General features: G+C 41.0%; 1 protein-coding gene across 2 annotated transcripts in view; it reads left to right on the top strand.

Annotated features, from left to right (window-relative positions):
* The first annotated feature begins 828 nt into the window (after positions 1-828).
* Positions 829-18,798, top strand: part of rbm20 (RNA binding motif protein 20) — a 41,412-nt gene continuing 23,442 nt past the window's right edge. Inside the window, exon 1 of one of the 2 annotated variants that reach the window (XM_084005571.1) lies at positions 829-965. Coding sequence is in view for 1 of the 2 variants with exons in the window: in XM_084005569.1 (XP_083861695.1) it covers positions 3,014-3,135 (122 nt within the window). In the remaining variant the exon portion in view is untranslated. Of the gene's footprint in view, positions 966-2,967; positions 3,136-18,798 lie in introns of those variants that run through there. The other variant, XM_084005569.1, reaches the window with a different exon arrangement.

Here is an 18,798-nt window from a genome sequence, read left to right as displayed (position 1 = left end):
TCTCCTGATAATGACTGCATGCGTGGTGAGTTGCCCCGTGCTGCTTTCAGATCCACACATACCGAGGATGTGGGGACACATTCACACAAACATCACCCTCTGCCAGCATTACACCTACAGGGCTGTAGCTTACCAGTTTAAGTATGAGAGAAGATGTTTGATGGAACAAATATTCTGTAGAACTAACAAATCTTTGAAAAAATACATTTTCATAAGATATTTAATCCCACAACATTTACATTTTTATATAACAAAACCTCACAAAGAATCAAATAAAAAACTTTAACTTTTCCCATCAATGTACTAATAAGTGGAAACCTGAACTGAATAATGTTGAAATAACAAGTGGTTGTCCTTCACTGCTCTTGTACCGTTTGCGGCGCTAACTGCCACACTTCTCCGAGTCGTGAGGAGTGGCGACTCAGACTTTCACACCTTGTCATTGGTTCGTTTTTCTTTTTCGAGGCCTCTTGCTGCCGCTCTCAATCATCAAAAATGACTTTTCATCGCTCAGCTTTTCAACCACAGCTGGCTACCCCGAATATGACGGATCACTTCTCAACATGTTCTCAGTTCGCACAACTGCGCTAATGTTAGCCGGACGGGGCAGCATCGGTGAGTTGTGGGAAATGTGGTTTCATGGCAAACTTCAAGAGTAGTGAGAAGGTTCCACTGATATTCTGATTGACTACAAATACCATCATGGGTAGAAAGAGACAGCATTCTTACATAGACGGCGCGCAAACAGACACCGACGCACTCAGACGGATGATTGTGAAGCAACTTTGACCATTTTTAAAGGTTGGATTTCCTGCGGTTATGTCTTAGTTATGTCTTTGTAGGCGTTTCTTTTTCCGTTCTGTAAATTGCTGCGGCCCCAGCTTTGTGGCTCATGTGTTTTAATTTCAAAGAGGATGGTGATGTACGAGAAGGAACATGTGAAACTCTGTGTAACATTTGTGGAGGTAACTATTGTTTATTTTTTCTTTGAGTGTAGAGTTTGATGGTTTTGAAGGATTGCTGGAGATACTCTGGACTGTTTAACTAACGGTTTAATCACAGTTCAGCTCTGTTACTGCCACGCTTAACACCGAGTCATTCAGGCTTGCTCCCTTATAGAAACCACTTTATGCTACAGTGGTATCTGCTTTCTCACAGGGCCAAAAATAAGTGGGGGAATTGTTATGTAGAGTTAACACACTACTCCGAACACAACAAACGACGCATGGCGAGAGTTTCCTGGTGATTGTCAGCGAGGAATCTGTCAGATATGTTTGGACTTTTCTCATTCGTCATGGAGGCAGACAAGATAATGATGGAGAGAATGCAACCACTCTTCGTTGAATCAGGGAGGTGCCCTCTGTTTGTTTGACCAGGGTTTATAATTCAGGTCCAAAATGTAAAGCATTTTTGTGTTGTTGCCTTACATTACCTCTGCTGGACTGTTTAGTCAATTGTTTTTTGCCTCAAACAGCCACTAGTTGTAGCTAGCGACATGCGCACCACCCATTTATTGGGATGAGTGTGTGTTTGTGTGACATCAGAGCTCACCAGATTACCACGATTAATAAAGTCTGAGGGTAAGTCCAAACGTCTGAATACAACATGAGAATGCTTGAGTTATGTGAACTAAGGCCACTTGTCACAAGTTTCATTTGAACATTTATAAAAATCATTGATCCATCCATTCATTTACACTAGTTTTCTAGGTTTAAGTAGCCATATGTCTTTGTGTTTTGAAAAACTGAAGCTTAAGGACCCACAGGGAGTAAAAAGTTACTCGTGAGCATGTTGTATCACACTCGTGACTTTTGACTAAAACGTGACACCATATCTTATCTAAACTCACTTTTATTAATCTTTTTAATTCATCGACTTATCTTAACGTTCAAAAAACAGTTGTCAAAAAAACCTCTGTAAACAAAAGCTTTAAATTATTAGGTTTCTGCATGGGGACAGTGTTTCAGTGTCTGTAAATAGACCAATGACAAACTCAGATTCTCAGACTGATCCTTTGGAAACAGTCTATGTGCCCAGTCATAATATTAATCCCCTTGCCAAATGACAATTTCCTATCCAACCAAAATAAATAAATAATTAAAAATCCAAGCTGGCGACACCATGCTAGAACCTGTCTTTTCCATTTTGAGGGGTGGTATATCCATCAAGGACTGCTGATGTGCTCTCACTCAGTACTATTCTTCCTCTCATGGTGATTTATTTCCAACACGTCCTACCTTTTGGCTCACAGATGTGAAACCTCAGACTGCCAGACCATTACAAAATGTGAATAATCTATTCGACACGGTGTTCCAGGAGCTGGAGACCGGACCCGGCTGATGATTCAGCAGCTAAATTGATCCCGACACCTACTGAGTGACTGATTGCATTCCCAGAGCCCCAGTGCATCCCATCATTGGCCAGACTATGCGAGTGTGCGTGTGTCTGCGGGTGTGTGTCAGTATGGGACTGTCGAGGTGATAATCAGTTGTGGCAGGGGGGACTTTCTTGTCCCTGTTGTTGTGCCGCGTGGAGCTGTCCCAGGCAGGGACTCCCAGTTGGTCCCTGTATACTCACCCCCCTTCTGCCGTCCCCTGAGCCCACCTCTTCTGGTATTCCCTCCTAAACTTCACTCAGTCAACCTCCTGTTTCCCTTTGAAGAGGCTCTGATCTGTTTTCCCCATCTTCTGACACTTGGGGGGGGAGAGGGGAAGTGAAGGAACGCGCCGGAGGTGTACGCTGCGTGGTTTATAGGGAAAGAGAGCTGGACAGAAGAGGCGAAAGGGCGCTTTGCTGCCTTTGCTGCTGTCGATCAGGAGTAGCTGAGTGGAAGAGCCCCTGCTGAAGTGCTCAGCAGCCGGTCTTTTCCTTTCTGCCATCTGTCCATGCACAAGAGAGAACGTTGACTCATCAGGATTGCTGTCTTTGGACTGTGGTAGTTATTTTTGAGGGTGGTGTTTGGGGAGGTTACGGGTGTTAAGGCTGCAGGTGGTGCTAGGGAGTTGGTTTTGCCATGCAGCAAGCTTGGGATCGGACGAGTAGCACTGAGAGTGTCAAGAGAGGCCATACAAAAATGCTGGGAAACGGACAAAGTGGCGGATACCCACCCGAGACAACAAGTGAATTCTTGCAGAGGTAAGAGACATCATGTCCACCACATAATCGTAAGGTGTATCAGTATAAGCACACGTCTGGTGCTCACATGGCTGTGTTTCACTGGGATCTGGGTGATGCTTCATGAATACACTGTAACTTCCAAAAGTAACTGTGTTGGTGGAAAGTGTTTGTGGAAGAAAGAATTATGCTGAAATGTCCGCCGCATGGAATCCCCGTAGTGTGTCAATAAGTCAGTAATTTATTGAATTATAAGTCAATAAATGATCTGCAGAATGGCTCCAAACTAAGTTTATGGATATATTCTACAAAGTATTATTTATTTCTTTTGGAATTAAATACAAGTATAGAGTAAGTATCATAAATATAAGTAAAGACACTAATATTCATCTACATCCAACTAACAAACTTTGTTCTATTAGTTAATTTGATCCTCTTTTAAAGATAAACCGGCTATAAATTCTGTGTAAAACACGTTACACGTTAACGTTATCTGCCATGGAATCAAAACTTTGGTCGTTGTGTCACAAAGAGACAAATAAGGTGGAGGTGACGAAGTTTAATATCTGACATTTTTATTAAATGTATTTTGTACAGCAAGGAGAATAAAATATATTTGCTGACTATAAGGAATATAAGTGCAAACATTTTACAAGCACACATTTTTTGACACGTCACATGACGATTAAAGAATGTTAATTGATGTTTGTATATTCAATATCATTAACTGAACTTCTTGCTGCAATGTTGTCTCAAAAAAATGGGAATTGGTAAATACAACATAATTTCTCTGAAACAAAAACTGCATGTGAAGAAGCCACTGAAGCCGTGCCTCTTGCGGTGAAAACAACTTCAGTTTGCGTGCTTCGCTGTTTCGCTGCATCTCATCTCTGGGTGAAGCTATAAATCAGCATTTCTCACAGCTAAACCACTATCCTACAAAAAAATGTGCTTTTCAGCTATTAAACAAGGACTGAATGCTTCTTTCTTACCTTTATGAATCAATATTGTCCACGTTAGGAAACAGCGATGTTATTTTCCTTAACATAACATTGTCACCACTGAAACAGCGCGGGCCTTTGCAGAGTTAATGTGGTTTATCGTTTAATGCTCGTTCCTTTATGCTTAATTGGTCAAACATCTGTCACAGACCCAGGAGTGATAATGAGTGTTTACAGTGTGAGAAAGTGTTTGCTGAGACCACATTTAACTAGCTTACTTGACAAAAGGCTTACAGCGGTCCATACATGGAGTTTCAGTCTGCTGCGTATTTGAGATCATCAACTAATTAAAGATGCACTTCTACACCTGATATCCAGCATGCCTTTCTTGTGTGAGCCAATCAGATTTCTTCTCGGAAATATTTTTGATTTATGTAAATGCTAAACTGCTCAAAAGCCAGTAACACTGGGTAACATGCTATTTTAATTGCAGATCCGTCTTTTTCCATTTCACTTTAGCTGACTCATTGTTACAGCATATTCAACATTTAATACAATTACACTCAACCTAATTTGCTTTACAGTTAGTTAACTAACTTTAAATTTAGTAGTCGTAGTCAAGTCAACTTTATTTATAAAGCCTCATATTAAAAGTCACATGTTTGCCTCAAGGGGCTTTACAATCTTTACAACATGCTATTTTACCCTTCTTGTTTTAAATACTTTCCAAAACTTGTTAGTTACTAAACAAGTACTGGAAAATGTCAATTTCCCAAATTAATAGATCAAGAATGCAGCTCCATGCTTCAGCACAAAAGTGAATTATCCTATTGTGTAATATATAAGGCCTGTAAATGTTATTAATTAAGTCACATTTATTTTATAACTCAATATAAGTAGGCCCATGTAAAAGTAACAAACACAAACCCCTCTAAAAATAAAAAGCCTGATAAAATAACAAAAGTAGCGTACTTTCTTCACAAAGTAGCGTAACAAACAACAAAAAAATCTAAAGAAAGTTCTAACAATAATAGAAATACAGAGTCAAACAGTGGGATCATAGCAAAATTATAATCATTAAAATCAAATATACCCAGAGGGAGCCGTCCAATAACAATTCTATATATTTATCTTTTCTTTAACCCTCTTAAAGTGTTCAAGGCTTTTTTTAATACAACCTCTCAAAGTTTTCTTGAATCCTCTCAATGCCTCTCTGTTAAGTGACCAACACGGACCTTGTTGTTCTGTCTGAGTCAGGTGTGTGATGTGATTAACCTCTTTATGTTACAGGATAAAAGTTTCAGTCCGCTCTTAAGTGATATAAAAACCTGACTTCTGAACCGGCCCCAACATATTATGAATAATGATGGTTTGCTGATGAATTCTCTGTGATGGATTGCACTTCAACAGATGTGCAGTCAAGGAGATTTAGTTAAGCATGTTAACATGTCTGATGCCATCAGTTTTACATGAGCACTCTTCCCTCCTTTTTTCACTTTCCTCCTCCTGCGGCTCTTCCCCACCTGCTGGCTCTATATCACTCTATGTCACAGAAGGGAAAGTTGTCGAAGCAAATTGTACCTTCTACCACAGTTCCCGCAGTTGTTCATCAGCACGCTGACGTGTGAAAATGCCACAGGAAAGGTGAATGCACATGTGCTTTTCCGTCATTGATTCGGTTTTATTGCGGGTCGCGTTTGCCGTTTGCTGGGTCGAGTTTTTTTCTCTCTTGGCCCGCTGAGCAAGCGGAGCCGCGGCTGCTTTTAAAGGCAAAACCTGAATGCACCAAATGTTGTTATACTACCTCTGACACTCAAGAGTGTAAAGTGAGCCTTTTGCAGCACAGCACTATAAAATAGATCCTTTAGATGTGATGTTGCCTTTTCTTTTTGCGGCTAGTTGTAAAACCGCTAGCTATTTCACATCACTGTCTAATTACGACTACATTAGAACAAGTCGTTTTTGATTAATGGACATATTAAAAAAAAACTTTTTTTTAATATCTTTCACCCCTCCCCCAGATGTATTTGTTTTTATTTGCATTATGTAAAATAAAACTTATTTTGCACCTTTAGGTTTGTTATCATTAACGAGGATTTTTTTTCACGAAGGTATAATTTTACCTCTTTTTTTGTTTTCTGTAACTGATTTATGATCTAGCCATCTGCCCATCTATCGTTGTCACCGGGTAAATATTTAAAACTATTCAAATAAATCTGGGCAAGTGAGGGTTTATCTCACCGAAGGGCATTAACGAGAGCTAATCTGTGAGGCCTTCCCGCTCCTCATAAGCCCAAATGCTTGTCTGGACTTGGATGTGGCGATTGATTATGGAGCAGGCTTTACAGCTCTGTAACGTGGCGAGTCTCCTTTCAAATCCACGCGATTTGTTTAAACAAGGCAGTACAGACAATGTGTTGCTTACAACAAATTGTATTTTGAAAATGGGAAGATGTTTGTGAAATGAACAAAGAAATCCTCACAGAAACTAGATGTTTATTATCAGTACTGTTAGCTAGAGAAGCAGGAGATGAGTTACGACCTCGACTCGCTCGTAGGTGAGAAAAGTCTCCCCTTGCTTACAGGAATTGTTTATTTATTGTGTCACCTCCTGTAGTCTTACTACCGTCGGCCTCCCCCACCACCACCTTAAGCATGTGTTCATTGCTGTGTTGACACGTGGCAGCAACTGTGGCTAATCTTGATGTTAAATGGCTGACAGTTGCATGGCACCACGCAGGGGCCTCCGGAGCCTCGTAGTTACCGGGGCCGTGTTGGGCGTCTTCTGTCGTGGGGTCGCAAGTCAAGTCTAGGTGCATCCTGAAATGACATCAGCAAACTAGCATATGATGTGTCAAAATCATCCAAATCCAAATCACCAATCATTTAATGATTCATACTTTTACACCATTTTAGCATACAAGCTGTAAAATATGTCCATACGAAACTTTTTGTTTTGTGGAGCCACATGTCCAGTGGTGAGAGAAAATGCAAGAGAAGGTTGATTTTTAAATGGATGTCTTCGCTATACTGCACCTTTAAATGTAATGTCACTCCTCTGTTTCAATTGGTTTGGTTGTTGTATTATTGCATATATCAAAGACGAGTTTGTCATAGTTTTTCTATTCGTCATTTGGCTTTCTTTTTGCTGTTATACCAGAAATCGTGCAGTGTTGTGATGTCAGATTTCATCGGTAAGCGTCACCAAATATCCACCAGTACTGTAGGTTTGTGACGGTCCTCTTCCTGCTGTGTTACTGTGTCCTCGTGTGAAAGGTTTGCAGGCGTTGAGATGGTAGACTTAGCAGGGCTGACTATGTGGAACAATGGGAGTGGACGGAATTAAAGAGGCTTAAATGTCTTTATACGCTGCATCAACATTAAAAGACACCAATGAGGAAAGAGTGTGAAATATTTCCGCCTGTATATATTGACCAATGAGATTTGCACATAACTTGAACAGGCTTGAGTGGGATAGACCCGTTAATCCTAAAAATCATCACAGTTTCAGGGATTTGTTCTGGGGACGCCATAAATGAAGCTGTAATGTGAATCAATTATGATGGTCTTCCTATGTGATACAGCAAAAATCACAATATTGAGAATGCAATGTTTGTCATGTCTCCCACAGAAGGGATACGGATTAGCAGGATTTTAAGAGAGATAGTTAACACAGGGCTCCATAGCGAATCTTAACGTTATTGCACTGACATCATTGGTCCGTGAGAGTGTAAATAAACTGTAAACGTATGTTATTTCTATCTGCTTTGAGACTGAAAAGGTGCAGCTGTAGCTTCGAGGACGAAGGGTTAACAAAGGTTCACATTGTGAATCCCTGGAACATCCAACAGGAGATGACCTTAGCTCTTCATCACTATCTTCCCAGTCCTTCATGCTTAAATATACAAGCTGGCAGAGTTTAAAGGTCTCAGTGTAAGTACAATCTAAATTTAAAGGGTTGTTCATATGAAACTAATGAAGCGCACTGCCCTGTGGGAAATATTAGCTTTCGTCTTTATGACTCGTATTAAAGGGAGATAAATCTGCAAGTGCTATTTGTTTATTTTAAGCTAGATAAAAGATCTTAAATGAATGTGTGTATATGTTTTTTTGTTTTTATATAATTGTTTATGTGTGATGTTTTTCTACACGCGTGAAATGATATTATATTGAAATTTAAAACTTGAATTTAAATTGTGCCAAAGTTGCGTTGGCGGCACAGATTTGGCACCTTATTAGTTTCTACTAGTTGGCTTTTTTTTAGGAGATAAAAGGGTGAAATGATGTCACTGTTGTCCTTCACCCATCAACTCTCATAGGCGTTCCTCCTCGGGGCGCATCTATCAATTTACCACATTTGTTGGATGAAAACCAGAACCCAGACGTCGTCCCAGTCCAGCATGATGACAGACCGCCGCGGAGGGCTCACACGTGGCGTTGTAGCTCGACACGTTGTGTCTCACTGTCTGAACACCGGACCGTCGCTATGAACCTAACCAGGAAGTGGATGATAAGAGCCGTGTCTTCAACAAAATATTTTGACTTAATTTAGACAAAAGAAACTATTTTTAAAACATTTTCACACAGTGGAAATTAGTATTACTAAACTACAACTTATTCCCTCCCATGATCTCATAAATCATCACTAACATTCATCATTAGAACAAAGCTACGCAAACTAAGCTTTTGGTCAAGATATCCCTCTACTGTTGAGTCATAGCCTGGAGTAAGATGTTAATGCGCGGACAGTTATGATGGGAAATATATAATTGGTAGTATAGACTCTCTAAATACATTTGGTTATGCACCTGAAATCAAAAGTTCTTCTGTCGATGTGGTCTGGAGTGTTCTTCACCAGGAACCTCCTTTTCTTGCTTTTATTTTATTTTTATTTCATGTGTGTTCATGTGTTTGTAAGGGGGGGGGGGCATTTTTAAAGGAGAAAAACAAATACTTACAGTTACAGTTTTACCATCTTATCAATACCATCGCTGTTGTGCTATTTTCTTTTGACAAGAAAAAAAAAAGTGGGAGGCCTCGCTCCTTGTTGTCAATCAGATGCTTTTGGTATTTGTTGGCGAGATGGTGAAGTGAGGGAGGAAGGAGGATTAAATGCCGCTGCTACTTTATGTGCCGCATGCAGAGTTGCTTTTTTTTTTTTTTTTGTTTACACTTCAGACACTGTGAGAAAGCCCTTACTGACACTTTCCACATTTCACCTCTTTGGGTGTAAAAGAAATCTCTTTGGTTGATTCATTGCTGTCTAAATTGACCTTTCCCCACACGCGGAGCTAGTTATTTTACGAAGCCGTGAGATAGTTTCTGCATACGACGGTGCTCCACCGATGGCATGCTTGTCGGTACACTCTGGGCGTTCACAAATGATGTCCACATGGTCTGCAAGGGCATGTGAAGATGATAAAATGTCACGCCTCTTGGCCCCTCATGAAGCCTCGGACCTACATGGATGCATGAAAGAAGCGTTTAGATGTTTTTATGATGTTCTTTTTCTCAGCTCTTTTGTTATTTAGCAGTATATATGCTATGCTAAAAGCCTTCGGAGAATGTATAGAAAGCATGTTGCCCTCCGGCTTTAACAGTGAGAGAGTAGGGTTTCTAAGTGACACATTAACCCACCCCCTGTTTTAAGTCTTAACACAGCCGCTCTGCTCCGCCGCCACCAACAGCTGAGGCCGGGGGAGATTGTAGCACGTGTGCTCACCCCAAAGGCATTTTGCTTTCGTCCACACAGTGACAGGGCCAGAACACAGGAAATGAAATGTACAGAACCTCAGCCGCATGCAGGTGCAGCACAGACAGTCAGAAAAATGAAAGGACAGTACTGACAGACGGACAAGAAATTAATTTGTCTACATTTCAAAGAGAAATTTGTTTCCATCATTCATAATACAATGAAATTACTTTTTAACAATAAATATTCATCATATTCATCTTTTACATATATATATATATATGTGTGTGTGTGTGTGTGTGTGTGTGTGTCATGGATTTCAGTATAATTTTAGCATTTTAATCGGGCTGCCCCTAAAATAATAATATTTTATTTAATATTTTTTTTAAATAGTAATTTCGTTGAGTCATCAGTTGAAAACAGCATGGCAGGTTAGAAACTTTACTAAATCTTTCTTCTATGCAGATGTATTTAAAACACTTGTAAAATCTAAAAGCTAAGTGTGTGTGTGTGTGTGTGTGTGTGTGTGTGTGTGTGTGTGTGTGTGTGTGTGTGTGTGTGTGTGTGTGTGTGTGTGTGTGTGTGTGTGTGTGTGTGTGTGTATACTACTGTATGCCTGTGGGAGCTTCTGATTATAGAGGCAACAGACTGTAAACTAATCTGGCACAAAGTATTACTAACAATGAATTTGCATTACTGTGTGGTGATAATCTCTGTAAATACAATTCCTTCTCAGGGCTCAAGAATGTATGACAGGAATGAAGGCAGACGGACTGACAAACGGATAGAACACACATAGATGTTTAAATATATAGAGATCAGGTCCGTTTTAAGTTAAGGATTTACTCTTAGTTTAGGTTTGAAATGAGTTGGTTACATAAATCAAAAGAGCTAGACTGTTAGTGATTATACTGAATTAGAGCTTGGATTCTATCAGCGTCAGGTGGCCCCCATCCCATCAGCATGGCTGGCTATGTATAGGTCCCTAATAGCAGATGCAAGGCTCAGCCTCGTGGCCCTGAAAGGGAGGGAATACCACACAGGCAGGGGGTGATAATAACCTCCCTATAATTATTCATAATTACCAGATAAATGATCATTTAGGGAAATATGATGAATCCATACTGACATAAATAGGTGGGAGTGTCAGTGCTTTAGACCAGGAGATGTTTTAATGTTTTAATTCAGGTTGTCTAGCTCTATCAAATGGTTGATATGATACCAAGCCTACTCATAACTCTGTATCAAAATGTTTGATGTTGTAAAACTGTGACGCAATGTGCCGAAAGAACTTGGACGAAATTCAGTGACACGGACGCAGTGACCTCCCTCTCACACTGAAGTAGATATACCATCGTTACACACATTAATACACACCCAACGGTGCAACAAAGGGAATTCTTTTTGGGCTTTAGGTGTGCAAGTCGTCTGTTTGAGATCTCCTGGATTTTTAGTCCAGGGAAGACTTGGCCCAAGAGTGGAGGTGATAAAACATTGGTATTTGACACTAGTAGTATAATCTGACCACAAGGTTAACAGTTTCATCCCCAGCAATTTGGCAACTTCTTAATAAAGCAGTTTTGCCAAATTCATAAAGGTCACCAAGTGTTGTGAGTGGGGCTGGGTATCGTTTGACATTTTTAGATATCGATTCCCTTCAAACCGAAACCACAACGATCCTTTTTTCGATACATAAATAAAAACTGCATAGCCTTATTAGTAGCCCAAGTATTCATTTCTCTGCTATATATAACATATTATATTGTTTTTCTTTAAATGTCAGTCTGTTATCGTGAATGACAAGCGGTATTAGTTTATTGCCAAACAAACAGGTTGGCAACATCAAAAGAAATTAATTCAACACTCATTCTACCACCCCACCAAAGTTTCTCAAATTTAACACTAAACAGTTCTTTAAATATTTATCAGTTGATTTTAGGAATATTTATCATCAGTCCCTTTTCAAAATTCACATGAACCGCTCTTCATATCGGCATAAATTAGATCCACTTATTTAAAAATAAAATACATCACTTTAAAGATGGTTTCTCTCCGTTTGCTGACAAGCAACTAACATATAAAATGTGTTTTTTTAAATGGATTCTGCCGCATTGCTCACTCCACATGAAATGCACTGGGACCACAATCCATCACTTCCACTAAACATTATGAAGAACAATGAGAGCAAAACGACATCACTGATCTGTTTTAACCAAATATTCTCTGGTCTATTATTAGTTAATAAGAAACACCACGTTTGTCCTTCACTTCACCTGTCTGTCCTCTGCTCTGCGCTCTGTGTGTCTGTGGAGAATCTCAGTGACACACGAGAGCAGAGGATGTTAATGCTTGTGTGAAATTTTAGCAGCATGAATACAAGTGAAACACTATGTATGTCTTGTTTTCTCTTCTTCCACGGCATCTCGTAAAGCACCAACGTTTTTTCCATACGAGGTAGTACTGGCATAATTCGGTAGGTGCCTGTTGGCACCGTTAACGATGCCAGCCCTAGTTAAAAGTGTTTATTAGTGTTATGATATCTAAACCCATCTGACCCAGGTCAATGTCATCCATCCAAATTTAGGAGTTCACGGCCAGTTTACATTAGAAGTAGCGTTTGTTGGAAACGCTTGCCTGCCTGAACTCTGGTTGATTGCTAAATATACCGTAAGCACACACATTGACTTGACATTTTTTCTGGGAGTGAACCATTGTGCATTTTTCAGTCTAATGCAATACAAAAAAAGCAGGGTTGGACACAGAAGAGTCTGGCATTTGTTGTTCCAGACCATGTGTGGTTATTCCCTTTTCTTATTTTCTTTTTCTTACGTGTCTACTGTCTTTTTCTTACGTGTTTGTTGTTCGGGTAGTAAAGCAACATGTCCATGTTCTAAAACGAGCTTTTATGTGTTACGTGTTTGACATGTCTTGCTTGTCTTACAGATCCAGATTTATGGGTCTTGTGTCAGCAGTGTCCCACAAGGACATAGGTGTTGTTTTCCATCCAAGAGACAGCATTGCCTCCGTTAATCTTACTCAATCGAATTAGTTGCCTATGTGTTGTTACTCTCTACGTATGAGACTCACATAAACATGTAGCAGATGAAGGCTTACCAGCTTTATTCCCACTACCATGCGGTTTTGAACATATGTGGCAATGGATGGCAGTTTAAAGATGCCTGGTGATTTGTGGTGGCATTGAGTTACAGTACGACTTGCAATAGGGTTGGCTCATGTTGCTTTTTGACCTCTTCCTATTTATTTCCCCCTTCGGAGGCAAAAGAAAAAGCTGGGCTTAGGCAGTAGATGGTCAAGCCTGCTGCCTGGAGGGCACCAGGTGGGTGGTGTATAAATTATCACACATGCCATGTCCCCAACTCCCACCCAACACTTTTAGTCAGAATTTGCTGTTCATATATAACTATACAGTTAAGCAATTGTACATGTAAATCCAATCGTTAATGGGTACTAGTAGTTGATATCCACTGTGGAGTATTAGCCTCTGCCAACAGAGTAGGCAGGCAAACAGGACTGCTAATATTGTTGACAGTTGAGAAGAGCACCTAGGTCCAGACCAGAGGAAGTGGACATGGTCACCGTGACCCCTCCCCTACGGGAGGCGGACTATTGTTTTGAAGTTATGGCATTTTGGCCATCACCATCATTGTTTGGGATCCAGAGGTGACCATATTTGGATGAAGAGTGAGACCCAGAGGGGCCAGGTTCCATCAGCATAGAAAAAACTAAGGGTACACTCACACTAGGCAATCTGTACCATGCCCAAGAACGTTTGACCCCCAAAGTCCGGTTGGTTTGACTAGTGCTTGTGCTCCGTACCGTGCCCAAGCACATTCTTTTTCTTGTACCACATTATCATCATCTGTTGGTTTGACAGGAATAGTACACTTGTGTTACTTATCAGTTTCCTTTTTAAAGTACTTTGTGAACGCCAGTATAAGCTGATTTTGAATGAATGATTTTTGCTGATTTTTGACTGAAAATACTGTTGATGACTGTGACACAGATGGATTCTGGGTCGGGCTTGGACATGATTCAGACTTGTGGTGTGAGCGGTAACAACATCACACTATGTTGAGGAAGACTAGTAATGAGACCCGCTAATGTTAACAATCTTTACTGAGGTAATTAATCAAGTCAAAATTAGTCGTTTTTTATTGGACTCGTTCAATGTCACTTCTTTTTGCAACCTGTGGAGTCGCCCAGCTGGCAAAGAGTATTGTCTTCACTTTTCAGACAAGGAGGTTGCTCCTTGGTCCAGCTAAATGGCTGTTGCTACAAGAGATGTCAGATGTCAGTTATTTTTTTAGATTAAAAAAGAAAGAAATATGTTTTTAAATCCAATCCAGTTGGGTGGAACTTTTCCATAACTAGCATTGCAATTACAGTTACACATTAATCTAAGCACTCTTCCCTGAAGCTATTTGACATTTTAGCCACAGATTTTACAGCAGTGGGATCCGACAGAACTCTAGAACATATTTATATTCAGGGATTAAATTGAAATGAGCTGAGCAGGATGGCATTAGGAAGAGCGCCTCTCCTGAGACCACGTTGCCACCCGTGAGAGCCTCTCAATCTGTCACCAAGCCCACTTTGTATAAACTTTCCTGTAATCAAAAACCATGTGACCATGCCAAACTCCCTGTGCCATAACAGTAAATAAATTAATGGCAATATTTTATGAATATATTTCCCAAACTAAAAAAAACCTCCCTGATGAAGCATGGATCTGTGTGCTGTCCTCCCCCGAGTATGACGTGTGATAAAGCTCCGCCTCTTCTTAAATTCAAGTGCCATTGTGTATCTCAGTGAAGCACCAGGTGAGCACAATTTAATACATTTTGGGTGTAGAGATGAGTCATATCAAGGTTTGTGGGTCTGGAGTGAGTAATCCTTACATAACACTAAAATTGTTACTTTGGAAACTAGAGCTCATGCATCATCATTGTGTTGACGTAACAAGTTTGGAGCTCAAAGTAAGTCCCTGAGCTTAGCTTTAATGTAATGATTGCTCCCACAGTTCATTGGTCACAGGTTTATGGAAAATGAGTGAAAGCAAAACAATCCTCTTGGTTTTATCAAGACACATGACTCATCACTGTTAGGCAACACTTGTCTCCTCCAGCCTGTCCCACATTGTTCTTTTTCCACCGTTATCATCATTTTCTCCCTCCGTATGCATGCACATAAAAGCACCACCACCAGGTTAGATGACCATGTCGTGGTGGGATCATCATACCCTTTTGTCCAACCCATGTTGGAAAAGTTTACAGAATGTGAGTTGTATTTGTTTTGTTTTTGGTTTGATATTTTGCTCGGGGTTTGTAGTCCAAAAGCAATGTGATTCCAGTCCTTCTATCTTTTAGCAAGCATTATAGACTTCAGGGGAGCCTTTCTTCATTCTGGACAAGACAAGTGTATAATGACAAACTGTCCTTATTGAGGCTGAACTTTGGCTAACTGACAATAATAATACAGAAAAATGTTTACTTTTTAATTGTTATATCGCAGTAGCCTATAAAAAGGCCCTAACCTTGAATCTTGATGGTGACCCAGGTTGTTGAGTGAGCCCAGTCTATGTCCTTCACCTCCAGGCTGTGAGGGCATTTTTTTCACCAATTTGTAGCTCTGTGCAAATGTGAAATCTCGATAGGACAATACGGTCAGTACTGGGCGAGCTGGAACCCACTGGTAAGGTCGAGTGTCCATTTGTAATTATGTAACTTTGGCCGTCAAAATGCTGCAAGACCCGACTTAGCGCAATCATTTCCACTTTTCTGCAATTAAAACAAATTATGCAATTTTTGCAAAGTTGAGGACTTCCTGATTACAGAATATGCCTGTTTAGTTTAGCTCAGGGGGGCAAACTGAATGAAGGGAAGGCGAGGGGACCTTGGACCGACGTCCTCAGGGAGTTAAAGAGGTTAATGACATCACTAAAAAGATCACTTTGCATTAAACTCCCCATTTCCAGCATTAACTCTTGGTAGACACCATGTTGCTTCAACCTCTATTCCTGGCCTCTGCTATCAGCCTCACTCGTAGCGCTATCAGGGAGCGTCGGGGAGAGATGTCTGCGTCTGGAGAGAGCCGGCCAAAGAGAGCAAGTCAGTGGGAAAGAAGATAGACGAATACACGGACGGGAAGAGGAAATGATAGAGCGGCGCTGTCGTGCCTGGCAGTTTGAGGAACAGATTAGAAATCAGGCATGCTAATGGGCCACCTAAAATACCCGGAGTGATGAGGGAAGTGGCCTAGAGGTCTCTGCTTGTCAGCACAGGGTCAAAACCGAAGACTGATTCATCTCCCAGCTGATCAATTACACCTCGGGGAGGCGGGAGGGCAGCAGGCTGTGGCTTCCGACTTCCCCTTTGAGATAGCCGTTATTAAGTAATTGGCTATAATTGCGCTGTTGATATGAATCTGTTCTCTCCCTTCCACATTTCTCTGAGTAACACAATTGGTGTCAAACTTGTAAAATCCATATTTTTGGGGGTGGGTCAGCTGGATAGGGGCCGTAAGCTTCCTCCCTGCAGTGTATGGATTTCCCCCTTGCTGATAGTAGGCTGAAGATAAAATCTCTCTATCTCAGGCTGCTCAGTGTGTTGGCTTGCAGTGCGAATGCCTTCCATTTAATCTATCACTTTCTGAACAAATAAGTCCCACCATGTCATTTTTCTTCCGATCTGACACGCCTGCCCCCCTCCCCTGGCAGCAGATGCTGTGTGGAAAATAATGCATTTTCAGTTTAGATTAGAATGATCTACGCATGAAACTAATGCTGTACAAGCCTTGTAGCCTTAAAATTATTAAACACTAAATGATTAGTCTTATTTGTTTTGTTTCTATTTTATGAGTGAGTGTTATTTCAGTGACTGGGTCCCACAGAGAAATCCCTTGATGGTCATTACTCCAGGGCATAACCAACCCATTCTGTCCACTGGCTTTGAGGAGGATTTCTCACTTACCCTGGGGTGTTGCTGGGCAACTTTCTCTTTTTCCCTTTTCCCTGTTGTTTATTTGTCATTTTGGGGGTTCTGCAGAGCAGCTGTTGGAAAAGCTGAGTTCACTTGATTTACATTGTTTGGGTAATTTGTGCTAATGGCTATTTGGGCAGCGTGTGATGCCAGCGGCTTCCAGCAGGATCAGACACGTCGAGCCATATGGTCGTAGTGGCCTACGTGTCACTGGCAGACCTCGGCTGCTTCCACCATGTGTGTTCAAAACAGGCTGGACCTATTTTATTAGTGAAGAAAGCACCACTCAGAATTCTAGACAGCATGTGTACAATTATCTCCTCTTTTATGTTTTCTTTTCCCTCTCAATTTGAATTCTATTTACGGCCATAAAAATAAAAGTGCTTGTGAGGGGATGGGAGTATGTAGAAGTTGCGAGTTATTTAAAAATATATATATATTTTGAAGAGTTTAACTGTTATTTTAAAGGCCTTAATAAATCACTTGTATTTGGTGTTTAGAACATTAAGTTATAAGGAAAGACCGCATTAATTGCCGTTGCAGGGATTTGATTTGCGATTGCTTTTGCTTCCTGAACGGTCTCTTGAAGCACAGGGCTTCCCTTGGCGATCGCGTTCAGCCACCTGTCGCAGTGGTGCCGGGCTTGGACGCGTTGTTTACTATCAATACTTTATGCTTGATTTGCTTTGAGAAATGTACAAAAAATAGGGCGGGAACCCCTAAGGTATAGCATGATTACTACTGAAGGGCAGTGAAGTAATTTGTTTTTTTCAATGATGGGAGATGAGAAGGGAGTTGTTCTGCCATTGGCTAGAAAGTGGGTGAGTGTGACAACCCAACGGGGTTTGATTGGTGTTTGTAAGCATGACGGCAGTGGCAGATGGTAAAATGCAACGCTCGCTTTGGACAGAGATGGAGGGGAGTGAGGGTGAGGTAAGAACGGAGAGAGAGGGGGGGATAAGAGAGGAAGGAGAAAAGGATTGAAGGAGGGGTGTAGCAATCATCGCTACGTCACCTCGTACACCAATATAGCTCCGATGTTGCTGACCGCTGTCGGGGAAGACTCCAGTTAGGTGTTCCTCACTGTAGCCTGCAGAATGATATAGCATGTAGAAAATGTAATGGTCCATTTTATACGTTCATATTTGGAACTGCTGAATTTCATAAAGGGAAATTATAGACTTTTATTGTGTCACTGGACGGCACGGCAGCTTGTGAAAAAGAAATGTACTGTCTACACTCAGGCAGCAGCTATAAATAACTCTTTCACTGCAGCAGGAAAAATGGCTGGTCAGACTCAGTTGTCAAAGCCAATACAATCTCTCCCCCACGCCTCAGATTACTTCACCTCTGAGTCTTGTGACACTTCCTGTGCTTAAATCCCTACCTGGGAAATACGTATTCCTCTAATCCAACATTAACTTTGCTAAATAAAGTCTTTCTTATTTTATTTTTTACGTAAGTCTCCCTTATGTAGTTCCTGCTCCCTCAGCTTTTTCAGTGCGGGATTTCTTTTGTCAAACGTGTGGCTACTGTGACAGGAGCTATAGCTGCTGTAAGTTCAGATTTCCCTTTCAGCCTGTGCGGTCACCATCCTGCTTTTTTGCCGGCAACAACTCTTACAAGCCAGATGGTTCTCTGATGTCATTCTGTCCAAAGTCCAAGAAAGCAGTCCGGCGACTTAGTCACCTGGTCCCCAGCTCTCAGCACCCAGTTTGACACTCAATGCCGGCGGACCCCAGGTAACTTGAAGGCTTTTCTTGAGCTCTTGTCACCACTCTCATATTAAAAACTGACCACAGAACACCTGATATGCCAGAAAAGAGGTGCAAAGTGTTGATAATCTGTCAGAAAAAACGTGGCGTTGGAATGTATGGTTTAAAACATTCTTCTTGGGTTTTGTTTCTTCTTTTTTCTTTTTTTTTGTGTGATTTTAATTCAAGCTTCCTGTGATATTTAACTTCCTAATGACCCAAACAGGTGTCACTCTAAAGTCCTCACATGGCCGCTATGTCAGCAGACCTCTAAAGCCTAATTGCAGATTTCCTGCTAG

This window comes from Eutrigla gurnardus (genome assembly GCF_963514095.1).
Source record: "Eutrigla gurnardus genome assembly, chromosome: 3".
Taxonomy (NCBI): Eukaryota; Metazoa; Chordata; class Actinopteri; order Perciformes; family Triglidae; genus Eutrigla; species Eutrigla gurnardus.
Note: the sequence above shows the minus strand (reverse complement) of the source record. Positions and strands in the feature narration are given on the sequence as shown.